Below are 14,469 nucleotides of genomic sequence, written 5' to 3' on the forward strand. Positions count from 1 at the left end.
GTATGTTCTATCATCATTGCTGTATAAACATTAAAGAGATTCTGAGCAGATCATCTGTATCCGTGTATGAAGTTAGACAGGCACAGAAATAGCATGCATGTGTGTGGTGTCTATATCCTACTGTGCGAGTGTGCGTGTAGCAGACAGACAGCTGTGACAGCACGCCCATTGCTCAGAGCTGTATAATTCATAGAGAGACAGAGAGGAGGGCTTGTTATCTCAAGCTATGAGAGCAAGGGTGAGTTGCACCCTCGCCCCAATGTCCCACACACCCTGCTGCTTTTGAATACTGCAGACAGAGTCCTGACCCTGACAGCTTAGTCACCCTGCAACAGCAGCACTGGAACTAGTTTTGATGATATTAGGGACAGACTTATCTCTTGAATATTAATTAGGCCATGATGATGATGTTGCTAGGCAACCTTTCTGAACTGCCCAATCATGTAAACTAATTCATGTATTAATACAAAAAGCCTTTATCATAGTAGGACTGATAACTCGCACCATGTGCTTATTCGGCTGACTCTGCATTGCAGATGAACCACGCTGAAACTTTTTGAAGGTTTACTCTGACAGCTTAACACTGCTTTAACATTTTCATTCTAAAAAAAACATCACATCTTTAATATGTTAATAAAACATTTATATTTTTTATATATTTTAAAAACCAAGGCTGTGTCCGAAAGATGAAAAATACTGCCTTTAGGGGATCAAGGCTGAATGTCAGAAGCTAATGTTTGCATCACTTTTCCTGATTTACCCTTATGTAGATGATTTTTAAAGGCAGCATGATATATCCTATCCTGTCTTTTATATTCTACAATCCTGTGTATCTGCATGTAAGTGGATTGGTCGAGCAGATTCGAGTTACAAAAATTAAAATGCGCCGAGAAAGTATTCAAATGACATTCTGTATAAGTTTTAATTAACGTTCTATGAATTTGGATGGCATTTCTTACGAAAAACTTCTTGGTTGTGTTTTAAATATTTACTTGGTTATCGCCAAGAGAATTAGGGCTAAGGAAAAAACATCTTATGATTAAAGTTATAATGATAATGATTTAACTTGCAGTTCATCGTGGGAAAAAAAACTACAAAAATAAAAGTTACAAGAATAAAGTTGTACTTTAAAATAACAAGAATAAAGTCATAATATTTTGAAATTAATTTTACATTATGAGAATAAAGTCGCAATCATAAAATGTGAATAATCATAATATTTCGGGATCAAGTCAACATGAGACATATTTCCGTCAAAATTACCAAAATAAATCTTCAGCATATATATAATAGATACTATTACAATACTAATAGTATATATATATATATATATATATATATATATATATATATATATATATATATATATATAAATTATTTAAATATATATTATTATTATTATTAGATAGATAGTGAATATATAGTATATTAATTATAAGTAGATAATAATAGATTTAAACAATAATATTTGATTAATAAAGTCTGTGAAACAGATACCAAATTAAGTACACCTATTATAATTACCTGATCTTTCAGCGCAGTCCAAATTGGTTAAACAATTACCGCTGTTAGTGGCATAATTATTGGCTTTTCTACATAGATGCTTCAGGCAACCATATTACATATTTTAATGTCAGTCGACTAAGATGACTAAAATGTCACTCAATTTTTTTCAAAATTTAGTCCATGTCTGTGTTTATCTGTTCTTCTTTAACATAATAATTAGAGGTGGCAAAATAAGTCTCAAGCTCACAGCCATGGCATGGCTCTGCAGACTCCGACTTCACATGGATTGCCATAGCAACCATTCTCCCACTAGCATATCGATCTCTCTACTTTTTTATCAGTTAACTAGTCTGGCTAAGGCTTGTCACAGTTGAAGGTTTTGAAGGGGTGGAGTTTAAAGTAATATGAAAGATAAAGTTAGAAATGACATGAGAGTTCAAATGAAGTTTCGTGAAGACAACCTGCTAAATACAGATAAGGTACAATGTCCCTTCTGTATTGTGCTTATAATAAAATGACCCCTTATGATTAGTCATAGCTGACTGACCACTTTTTGACGCAAGAGAAATGAATAAGCGATCACAGGTTGTACGAGCTTCCTGGTGAGAGTTTAGCAGCAACACAGCGGTTAAAGTTGTGTGAGCATATGTGCATCTCTGTGTATGAGTGTGTGAAGATGACACCAGAGAGTTGACAAGTAGAGGAGGGTTTAGATGACGCAAGCAACGGGCACGTTGCCACGGAGACGGCATGACTCACCTTGAGGTCCCTGTGCACAATGTCATGCTGGTGGATGTGACTGACACTTTCCAGGATCTGATTGATGCAATGACTGAGAGAGAGAGAGAGAGAGAGAGAGAGAGAGAGAGAGAAACAGAGAGAAATAATGGGAAGAGAAAAAATATTGATTAGGGAGAGAAACAAAGGCAGATGTATTGGACACCTAAATAAGTAAATGTAATTCTGGATATAATATGGCAGAGATTGGGCACGAGAAATCCATTTGTTAAATTTGGCATGTGTGTATTGGCTGATCTCTGTACCAACAGATAAACAATTTCTTATAGTTGATCTCAAGCTGCCAGTATAGTTTCCAGGACGGGAAATAAAGATATTGTTCGAATGCCAAAACAAATTTCTTGCTGCTAAAAGTGTATCCACATATACATCGAAATCCTTACGGCACAAGCAGGCCAAATTCCAGCAATATACTACACAGATAGGCATTTGTTACTCTGACAGACTTAAACTGCAAAAGTATTTCCATAGACTGTTACAGGACAGAAATATCAAGCACCACTGGAGCGGAGAGAAATGTTTATAAATGCAGAGAGCAGACTTGCTTATTACAGAAATCTGAAAGCCACTGATAAGATCATGACCTGAGGACAGAGGGCAGGTCAGAGGGGATGATGTCTCCTGGAGGGCTTCTTTTCTATTTGGCCACACACTTGAAGAATACAAAATCTCTCAATGAGGAGAAGAAAGGCTCCATAAACCAAAAGTAAAGTGAAAGCGGTGGAGATAAAAAATCCCATCATTCCTTTTAGTTCTCAAGGAATAATGCCGTGGCAGTTCTTGGCATGTCCAAATTTGGCAAAAACTGAGGCCTGCATTCCATTGCATCCCATTACAGAGCCACTTTCCAGTAAAAAAGTTTTTTCTGCTGATGAAAACTCTCTCTCGGTCCAACATACAGTGGTTACATTTGCCCTGGAAATCTGTAGAGTGCCTCCAAAAGTAATTGAAAAGCTAATTTTGTTGTTCCGGCTTAGTGCTGAATATGAAATATTAGACTGAAATGTTGACGGTCAGCTTTAATTTAGGTAGATGCATATACACAGTAGATTCCAGTCTAAAATTCATACTGCATTACAGAAAGAATAACATTCCTGAAAGGATTTTCATATTTCATACTTGTGTATAAGTAGTGTCCGATGATCAACATTAGATATTGTATAATTTGACTAAACCCTTAAAAAAAGGAACCTGTAATGGCATTAGATGGTAATACCATAGTGCCAAATATGTAATGGTACAGTCTAACCTTGTGGTTGTTCTTAAGTGTCCGGCATTTACAAGCATAGATGCAGATTTTTCATCCTATGCTGCTGTCATGTGAATGATTGTGATGAATTGAACTACACATCTCACTGGCAGTTCTGGCCTGCAATTTAATCTATCAGACAAACCTTCACATAATAAACTCTGACGCACACAGCAGCATTGCGGAGTATAAAGAAACTTGTCTAGCCCAAGCAGAAACTAGCTGTCCTGTGTCTCATACCATTGGCCGTTCCAGGAGTGTTGCCCAGCAACACCGCTTGAACTGATGCCCTTTATAATCTCAACAGGCTACTGTATAGCAATATAAAATTGGTTTCGGGTTCACAGTGATTCAATGCATTTTTTGGGGAGAATTTACACGAGATGAGCTGTTGCGTTCAAAAACAGCTACAAAACAGAATGAAACAGAATACAAATGTCATGAGACACTGACAGATGTCAAAAAGCAGGATTATTTTCAATTACTTGAAATGCAACACTCGCTCACCAAACAAACAGTGCAAGATGGGATGCAAGGGCCAAAGGTGTCGGACTAAATGTGACACAATGAATTTATGGCTAAACAGGTAGCGCCTCTATTTTAAGAAAATATGTTTAACTAAAAAAAAAGGTCATATCAGTATCTTTAAACTTACCTTGCATCTGCTTCACTGTAATATTCTCTTGCGACAATGTCTTCAAACAGCTCTCCACCAGTCACGCTACAAAGAAAATATACAGGTTTAATACAGAGCTCAAGAGACAGACTTCTCATAACTTGAAACTGTATGTACCGTACACAAGGTCTTTAGAGAAGTGTGTTGGTAGGAGCAGAGGCCATTGAATCACAGTTCACACACATCAAACAATTACTCTTACACTAAAGTTATTTTTACTTTGCATGCACTGCAAAAATATCAACACCTTTTCATGCATTTGTATTTTTTTTAAATGTGTTTGCATGTTTTCAGTGACAACATTTAGAGAAAAAAAAAAACGTTACTGCATATTACTTTAAAGGAAAAGTAAGTATGCTTTTCTTATACATTCTTCCTTGTTTTCCTTTAAAAACATTAGTACTTATACACATTATTATTATGACCTTTTACAATATACAACTAAATACATATTCACTGTAATAAAAGATGTGTTGTTTCAACTTAAAGTACGTTAAAATTAAGTTAATTCAACTTAAAAATATTAAAAAAATGGTTGTGTCACCCAGGTAACACACTGTAGTTTTATAAGTTGAACCAACTTTTTTTTACAGTGTTGTTTATAGGATGTTTAGATATCTCTACCAGAAAAACAAGACAAAAATACTATACTAAAAATGATTTAAGTAAGCTCATGGAGGAACAGACCAACTGGCTGCCTGAGAGGTCATGATGACTGAAGTTTAATGGTTTTACTTCAATGAACACACTGGAGGGAAATACTGCTGAATTGTGCTGAGAGTATATTGGTTTATATGGATTGAAAAGCAACATGTTTGACTTGAATACTTACAGGTCAAAGACCAGGTAATGAAAACCTTCTTCTGAGATACTTTCATGGAGGCGCACTGTTGAGGAACAACAGAAAGAGAACAGATTAAAACACGTGTCAAATTATCTGATCTCAAAACAATAAAAACTGGCTATTGCTATATATTTTTCAGTAAATGACGCAGCCTGGGCAAATACAAGCAAGGTCTTCTATCGTATTATATGTTTTTTTTAAACGGGGTAATTTTAGGCTTGAAACGGACAATGTTGCCTGGGTTGCCTATGTGTGGGGTGGGTCTATCAAAAAAAGGTCCAGATTCTATTGGGGTAGGGGCGTGTTTGTTTAGGTGACTTCAATTGTCAACATTGGCTTTCAGAGATCATGCACCCCGCCTTTAAGGGGGCTCATTCCAGCACGACGTAAAAATGTGGCACTTTGACAATGACTAGAGGAAATTATAATATATTGAAATACGAAAATTCTCTCATAATTTACTCATCCTCATACTGCAAGAAACAATGAAATTCAGTGTTAACATCTTGTCATTTCAATATACTGCACTGATCTGTATTTTTCCATAAAAACATGACATATTGATGGCTAAATAAGCTCAAAATATTTAGAGTTTTCACTCCCAAAAATATAGTTTTAGACATATATTAACCCACTGGAGTCATTTGTAATACTTTAATGATGGATTTATTTGATTTTTAGAGCTTCGCTGTTTTGAACACCACATAAGTAGATAACATAACAACATTTTTAATATAAAATTATTTCTTTGTGTATAACTGAAGACAGGACCTGATATACATCTTGAATAGCATGATCATGAGTAAATGATGTTCATATTCATATTTGGGTGAAGTTTTCCTTTAATGTAACACACATTAGCCATCATAACATACACTTGTTTAATGCAGCCACTGTTTTCAGCATATGTAAAGAGAGATCACAGGGTGCTGACAGACCGGTCTTCAATCATAAACTAATCACTGCTTTTTAAAGAGACTGAGATGAACAACAGGGAACCTAAAGAAAAGCGACGTCTGTGCTTTGAAATATCACGGGCTGATGAATTGTGCACAGTAACACCAGGACATGTATTAAGAAAATAAATCGGGTTCGTTTTGACGTCACCCTTCATGTTGAGAGAAAAGAATCACACGCTCATTTTTGTCAGGGGTACTTTGGCCTTTGCATTCACTGTGGGAACCATGGTACTGTGAATAAGGCAGGAAACATTTGTTATCCTGACTGAAGGTAATGAATTTGTCATCGGTAGCTACAGATTTGAAACAGTGCCCCTGTCAGATCTCTCACACGTAGCCATTAAGAGACCCCCAGCTCGTTCTCATTGTGTGTAGGTCTGCGTGTATGACAGTGTGCATTAATCTCAATGATGCGAGAGGGGACGGGGGCAGAGAGGGCAAAGCTGAATCGTAATATCTCCACATCCACCAAGCTCACCAGCGGCCTTGACAGACACACAAACACACAGAGAGAACTCGGTCTAAATGTGCTGTGAACAGTGTGTGAATGGAGAGGAACTATAACTGGTTGTCCTGAGAGAGATGATGTGTGGATGGAAGTGATATATGGTTGATATTTACTGAACTAGGGATGTCAAAAGTACCCGTACATGGATATCAAGTAAATACCAAAACAAATGAAAAAGTATTAAAGGTGCTGTAAAATGGCAAAAACTGTATTTACATAGGCATGGATGAATAATAAGAGTTCTGTACGTGGTAATGACATACACCGTTGACATACATCGTTTCCTTCTTATGTAAACCTTGTGCATGCAAAAGACTGCTGGAAAACCATTCTCAACATAACATCAACTGTGACGTTGCAGTCGTGATGTATGCCCCCAACATTAAATTACACAATAAATTAAAGTACAATGTTGTTACAATGCTAAAAACATAGTTGCGACTGCTGTTAGCGCTATAGAGGGTATGCACATAATGTCAACTTTGGCGAAAGTGACTGCGGTTACGCCCACTGAGTGGCAAAAAGTCTAAGCGAGAGCATTAGCATAGCGTGAAAAACGCTTCTAAAATGGGAAAAGTAGTTGTGTGATCGACTGTGCTAACAGATTCAACAACAATTTGGAGCGGTCTTTTTCCAGACTGCAAGAAACCCTCAAAGGAGAAGTACATCAGTAGCAGTAGCCATATGTCAGGTATGGAAAATTTTGGCATTTAAAATCCTATCAAATACACCAATAAGTACTCTTATTCTGTGTAATAGCAAAGTTTTGTCAGTGAGCCTTCATTGAAAAACATCCAATATATGATGTGCCAATTGTGTTCTACAAAGGTGGGATGGTTTAATAGTGTTAGGCAAGACCAGGGCTCTGAACCGGTTCAAGGAACGAAAACGAAAACCGGAAACGAACGAAATTTTAACAGGAACAAAAACTAAAACGAAATCAATTTTAATCGTTCTGAACAGAAACGTTTATTTAAAATGACCATTAACCGGTTAATAACGTTATTTTATCGTTTTCTTTAATATTGTACTTATCAATGACCAATCATGATTTGAACAGTACAACATGTGACTTTGACGCATCAAGCGTGAGTGACTTTGACAGACACATAGCGTGAGTGAAATGCCCGCGGAGCAGTCATCGAGTCTCCGGCCCGATAGCATTTGTCTTAAACAACCACAAAGCTACCCATCAAATGTTCAGAGGTATGTTTAAGTTAAAACTTGCTTGGAAATATGAAGATGCAAACTGTAACTCAAAAAACCCAGGGGACTTATACCACTGTCAATAACTTTTTAGATGGGTCGCCACCAAGAAATTCCTTTTCGTTATTATTTTTCTTACGACAAGCTGTCTTAACAAGTCTGTCTGCAATATTGAAGGATGTGGGGGAGAAGTACAGTAGCCGGGAATCACTGAGGTAACTTACAGAGGCACATTTAACACAAACATCCAGCAGAGTATGCTGCGGTTTCAACCAGTAAAAGACATGGTTGAAAACGGGTCGTTTTTTTCAGCTGTTTATACTTAAAATGAATGCAAGTATTTCTTTTGTGGTTTTAACAATTAATGAAATGTTGAAGTTTAGTTATATCATGTGTTATGTTATTATTTTAGTGTGAAAATAAGTCTGTATGCATGTATTTGTTAAAGTATAGCCTGAATTAAAATAACGTTATTAACCGGTATTTTTTCTAAGTAAACCGTTTTCGGAACGTAAATGTTCAATGAGGAACGTAAAAACGGAAACGTTAAAATATCGATTCTGCTCGGAGTGAAACGATTGATAATTTTTTTCGTTTTTAAGCCCTGGGCAAGACGAACACATATGTCAGGAAAAGCAATGTCTGGCCATATGCCAATGTCCACGGACTACTGGTTGTTTGGCAAGTTGTTAGGGTCACTGTTAAAGGTGCTCTAAGCGAATTGAAGCGTTTTAGACCATAAAACATTTTTTGTTACATACCGGAAACATCTCCTCACTATCTGCTTGCTGCCTGTCTCCTGATCAAACTGTAAAAAAACGCGATCTCTGTAGACAGCCCAGGCTTCACAAACGGCCATATCAACAAATGGCCAAACCTAGCCAGCACAAAACAAAACAAAGTATTCCAGCCAATAAACGACAAGAAGGATTTGGGGGTGGGGGTTGGGCGCGTTCATGAAAGCACGGAAGGGAGGTGGAGGGGGAGGAGTTAGCTACGCTCTGTCTGTTTGAAAACAGTTCAAACATCAACAGGAAGTGACGTCGCACATTATTCGCTTAGAGCGCCTTTAAGGCCAACTAAATTTAATTAAAGCTGATAATAGTCAGTTTTACTGGCGTTTTTGCAGCAGTCGCTATGAAAACCAGCCATTTTTTTGAATGTTTGGCCACTCAATAGGGCGAGCTCTGGCGTGGTCACGTGCAAAAGTGACATCAATGCATACCCTCTATATGCTAGTTAATGCTATATGTTAACATTTAGGCTGAAGTTCTAGTACTGACGTTAAAGTTACGCTTTGCAGATTCATACAAAAAAAAAAACTTGCCACTTAGAATCGTCCATTAATAAGATCCAAACAATTGATTATTCCTCAAATTGTTATAAGGTAATAATAGACCATTTTATTCTAAATGCAGGGTTGTAAATGGACATGTAAAACCTTCTCTAAATATTTTTTGCACTTAATAAAGCCACATACTTTCTATGTAGATATCAGAGAACAATTTAACATATTATTTCAAAGCATTCTTTGGCACCTTAACGGTGCATTCACACAGGGCGAAAGCGTTAACGCTTGATGGAAGGCTTGTCTGAAGGGTGCGAACAGCCAATCACAGTGGCCGCAGCACATACTCCGGTCTTCCATAAACGTAATTGGCTGGCTCTCCTTAGGTTATTTGCATAAGGCAATCTGAATGGCTGAAGCTCGCGTTGCCGCTTGAAAAGTTCAAATTCAAATTCAACATGCAGTGGTGTGCGCCGAAGGATCCACAATTCAGTTCGCCAACGCTTGACGTCACAAAAGTGAATAGGAAGCGTCAACAATTACCCCCCCCCGTGTGAATGCGCCGTAACACGGTAATAGCGTCAGTGTTTGTGTCTGTTTTAGTGGCATCTAGTGGTGAGATTATAAATTACAACCAACAGCTCAGTCCACAACGCTACGGGAGCCACCACAGGACATGTCATCGTCTGCAATAGCGTAGTCACGAAACGCGCTCAGTAGAGCAGTTTGTTAGTTTAGGGCTGCTGTATAAAAAATTGTTGCAAAATGGCGACTTCCATTGGCTCATTGTAAGGTAATAAAAACATAACAGTTCTTTATGCAAGGTTTTTATACACCACTGATATATGAATATATAATTATGGATATTATATTGCATTTCTGTCAAGAGATCCTTCTCATGTCGCATGCATACTGTATGTGTCCATGCATTCTGTGAATTAACACATTTATTTTATTTGACTTTTATATACCAAAAAATCAACATAAAAAGGTGGTTCTTACATATTTGTGCTTTCTGTGACAGGCTCTACAGGGGTACATACCGGTAGTTTCATTCATTTTCTGTTACATAGCCCTAGGTAAAAGAATATAAAGTGTGTATATAGATGCACATGGTTGAGTGATTTGCATCTGTAGGCCAGTGGCTGTTTTTTTCTGTAAACGTGTTTGTAACGTGCAAGGCTGTGTGTAACCCTGTATGAGTTGTATAAGTATGTGTGTGTTTTTTAAAGCCAAAGGCAGAACTTCAGAAAAAGAAATAAAGACGAGTTTGAATCTTTGCTGCTAGAGGCAATACACTCTCTCATGCACACACTCGATGGCTTTTTGTGTTACGCATTTATTGGCAGTCCATGCAGAAAACATGACAAACTTATCCTTTGAGAGAAAGAAAGAAAGAGAGAAAGAGAGAGAAAAAAGAGAGAGAGACAGAGAGAGAGATTTAAAATAAGTTAATTCCAATTTATAGTCGTGCGTAAGGTGTAAGCAGTAGCTATGCCGTAGGTTATCTGGTTACATTTTTTTACCGCGTTAAGTTCTACACAGACCGCAAGCGCTGTCAGGTAAAAAAAACCCTGCGTCATAGGTTTTTCCGTTTGCGACGGTAAGAACAAAGATGGGCCAAGTTGAGGAGTGATTGCCTGAAACTGCAAAACAAGTCGCTGTTTATTTGCTTCCATCACTATTGGTCATCTCAAAACATACACAACAAAAGCTGCTGTTTCTTCTTCGTTTGTGGGTTAAACTTGCCAAGCTGCTTCTTCATTGACATGCATGCATGGATATGCCTACCAGCGGTCTGCATGTGGGTTTGCACGTCTACGCGGAAGACGACGCAGAAGTTTATATGAAAACCGACGTGTATCCTACGCTGTAGGACGTACGCACAACAATAATGAGTCCTTTAGATATAGCAGCCTAGATGTTATATAGATAGGGTATAAAGATAAAAAAGGCAGACGGAAATACAAAGGAAAGTGTAGAGAAAGAATTGCAGAAAACAGAAAGCAAGACACAGAAAAATGACCAGCTACTGTAAATGATGAATGTCTGAAATCTCCCATGCACCACAGTCTTTAAAGGTCTCATAAAAATCAATGCTTGCCCTCTATCATCTGTTACTTTTCTGTATTAAACCACCCACTTTAGTTGTGTTTAAAAAGAGCAGCTCAGGTCTTTAACAGGCAATACTACTAACATAGTTGTAAACAAATGTGTAAATGATCAAAAGGGAAATTCATTTTTGGGTGACACATGTGTCTCATTCAGATAGTGTTAAAGGAGATTTTAATTGAGATGTTTAAAGAGCACCAATGGTCCGATTCAAGATTTTACATTTCCTTTGGTGTGTAAGTGTGTATAAGAACATGTTAACGATATTTACTCCCCGACGTAAATCTCTTTTCTTGGACTACAACACATACATGGTTTGTAGGCAACAGTTTACTTCCTGGGATTGGTGATTTAGTGAAGACGGACATTATCATAATTCCTTCCGCTTTGGCCTGTAAGTTAACTCCTATTAGCATTGAATAAGCGAATCTTTCAAACAGGGTAAGGAGCGTCACATTTCTGGCTGACGTCAGAGGTATTCAGGGCCAATCACAACATACAGATTAGGTGGCCAATCAGGGACACAGAGCTTTTTAAATCTGTGCGTTTCATGAAGAGAGTGAAATCTGGAGCTTCAAAAATGTACGTATGTGGAAAATAATTTGTATTTTTAACCATAACCTACGCAAACACATTGTATTACACCAAATAATGTTGTTTTTAGCAAAGAAATAGGTGCTCTTTAGTAAAACCCTTTTTCTCTTTCCAATAACGATTCCAATACCTGGGCTCTGATCCGATACCTGGTTGTATATCTGTATACTACAAGCCCTGTATGAATTGATCAAATTGTTTTACGATGTGTGTTAGATTCATCCCTTAATAAAACATGAACAAATACATACAGCGAACTAGAACTACATTTTACAGTAATATTATTTATTTATTTATTTATTAAGTGAAAAAAACTTCAAATGCAGCCACAAATCGAACACTGTAAACTGAAAGGGTATTTTTATAAAAAAAACAGTGCAACAAAAAAATTAATAGGAATGTACCAAAATATATATATACCTGTATATAATTATATATATATAATTTTTTTTTGGTACATTCCTATAATTTTTTTTTGTTGCACTGTTTTTTTTAAATAAAATTGTGGATGCATTTGAAGTTTTTTCACTAAAGACAAATAAATAATATTACTGTAACATGTAGTTCTAGTTCACTGTATGTATTTGTTCATGTTTTATTAAGGGATGAGTCTAACACACATCGAAAAACAATTTGATTTATTCATACAGGGCTAGTAGTATACAGATACACAGCCATGTATCGGATCAGAGCCCAGGTATTGGAATCGTATTGGTATATATATATATATATATATATATAAACAATAAAAGAAAATATTCTCTTTAAAAAGTGCAGAAACAATTTTGTTAAATAAAAGGCATTCTAGTTTTTAAATACAAAAAGGACAAAAAAGGTCCTTTAAAAACACTAAGTGTAGCCACAATGTGGTGAAATAAGAGACTTGAGTAATAAAGCAGATCTCATCCTTCTCAGCCATAGCCTTTGTGTAACCATAGTGTACTTTGGGTGACACGTCTTCAAATGCTATATTAACTTACTCGTTTTACAGTTGCTAATTCTTGTGACACCCACTGAAATTGCAGCATGGCATATGAGACATGTTGCTGTTTTACTCGTCTGAAATACTGCCAAACAACGGACATAAGGCTAGCGCTTTTGTATTTCCAAGAAATTAGTTCTGATTTGCAGAGTTAGCTTTAGCATTAGCTATAACGGTGATAATTAGGTCTTGTTTAAGAAAATGGTTAGTATTATATAAAATACTAGTATTGGAATTGAAACAACCCTAGATTTTAATACATAAAAATTTTACATTTATGCATTTGGCAAACCAAAAGTAACAGCGCATTAAAACTGTACGTTTTATTAGTATGTTCCCTGGGAATCGAATCCAAGGCCTTTTGCACTGCTAATGCAATGCGCTACCAACTGCGCTAGAGGAACACCTACATGTTTGTGTATGTGATATGAGCTGTGAAGTCTTCTTAACTACAGAAATTTAAACTTTAAATGCATTTTCTTTCTTTGCACTTGGTGATTGCCCACCTACCCACAGTGCCCTGTGTCACCACCCACCATCAACCACCAACCTCTCCCCAACCCACAGTCCACTGTACCACACAGAAAATGCACACAAACAAACAATGCACAAAGGCAGCCTAAAAGGATGATAACCATTTTAAATCCTTTATTTTCCAATTGGCAAAAGTTTTGGCTTTGTGATCTAAAATCTTTTCTTGTGACGTGCATATAATCCCAGTCAACTGTGACCTGCACATTCATATATCTCAGTGTTTACACACATGAGCATAACTGTCCATGATTTTTGATGAGAGTAGAAAGAAACAGGATGAGTACATAACTGCATCATGTCTGTGGCTCAGATGAGATGATTTTAAATCTAAGCTTCAACCAGATTGGTGTGTTTCTGAGACTCACCTATGTTGGGGTGCTTGAGGAGCCGACAGATCCTAGCTTCTCTCTCCAGCTTTTGATGATCTGAGGACCAGAAAGAAGGACAACACAATTCAGCACATGAATCTTGCCTCCAGAAACACAAGACTTTGACATTGTGACCCTGTTTACACCTGGTATTAACATGCTCATTGGATCCTTCTTAAATCATACTGGGACAGCACAAATTATCAGGTTTTGCACAAATGTGTCAGACTTTTTTTTAAGCCATATCTTACACTCTTAACGTTATAAATACGTTAATCTTATAATAAAAAAATATTTGAGTAGATGATCCTTCAGTGTTGTTCAGACACATTTCAACACATAAGCATTGGCTACTCATTCAGACAACCCCTGCTTCCGAAATCGCATACTGTGACTCATTGACCGTTAAAACAGATACTATGTAGTATAAACCACATCCACCATGTTGATACATCACGTGACATATGTCGTCATAACAACAAGTTAGTCGTTAACTAGAATGACGTTGAACAAGCACAGTGTAACCACAAGGAACAGCTGTTCAATATAAGTATTTGCATTTTAATAGAGCAGCGTTACTGCTCTCAGACATTTTTTTGAATAAAACAACACCTCGCCGCCTTCTTTGTTGGATAACTCCTCTCTCGGGGGCTCACGGGATTGTAAGGGTCAATCCAATGAAAATCTGGGATCTTGCCAGAAGCAGTAGGTCATCTGGGCACTTTTGCCTACTGTTTCCTAAATACTATGAATTCGGACATACTACTCACCTGGCCTACGGCTTTTCACCTACTATATAGTGTGCAAGTAGGCGGTTTTGGATGCAAGGTATGTGATTTGAGGGT

At 37.1% G+C, this 14,469-nt stretch overlaps 1 protein-coding gene across 40 annotated transcripts in view; it reads right to left on the reverse strand.

Moving 5' to 3' along the window:
- Positions 1–14,469, reverse strand: part of camk2g2 (calcium/calmodulin-dependent protein kinase (CaM kinase) II gamma 2) — a 74,166-nt gene that overhangs the window by 35,957 nt on the left and 23,740 nt on the right. For all 40 annotated transcript variants that reach the window (XM_065296893.2, XM_065296892.2, XM_065296890.2 and 37 more), the window contains exons 3-6: positions 13,622–13,681; positions 5,062–5,116; positions 4,209–4,274; positions 2,266–2,338 (exon numbers count right to left, since the gene is read on the reverse strand). In XM_065296893.2, coding sequence (XP_065152965.1) covers positions 2,266–2,338; positions 4,209–4,274; positions 5,062–5,116; positions 13,622–13,681 — 254 coding nt within the window. The remainder of the gene's footprint in view (positions 1–2,265; positions 2,339–4,208; positions 4,275–5,061; positions 5,117–13,621; positions 13,682–14,469) is intronic.

The sequence above is a fragment of the Paramisgurnus dabryanus genome, chromosome 20, assembly GCF_030506205.2.
Source record: "Paramisgurnus dabryanus chromosome 20, PD_genome_1.1, whole genome shotgun sequence".
In the NCBI taxonomy this organism is placed as follows: Eukaryota; Metazoa; Chordata; class Actinopteri; order Cypriniformes; family Cobitidae; genus Paramisgurnus; species Paramisgurnus dabryanus.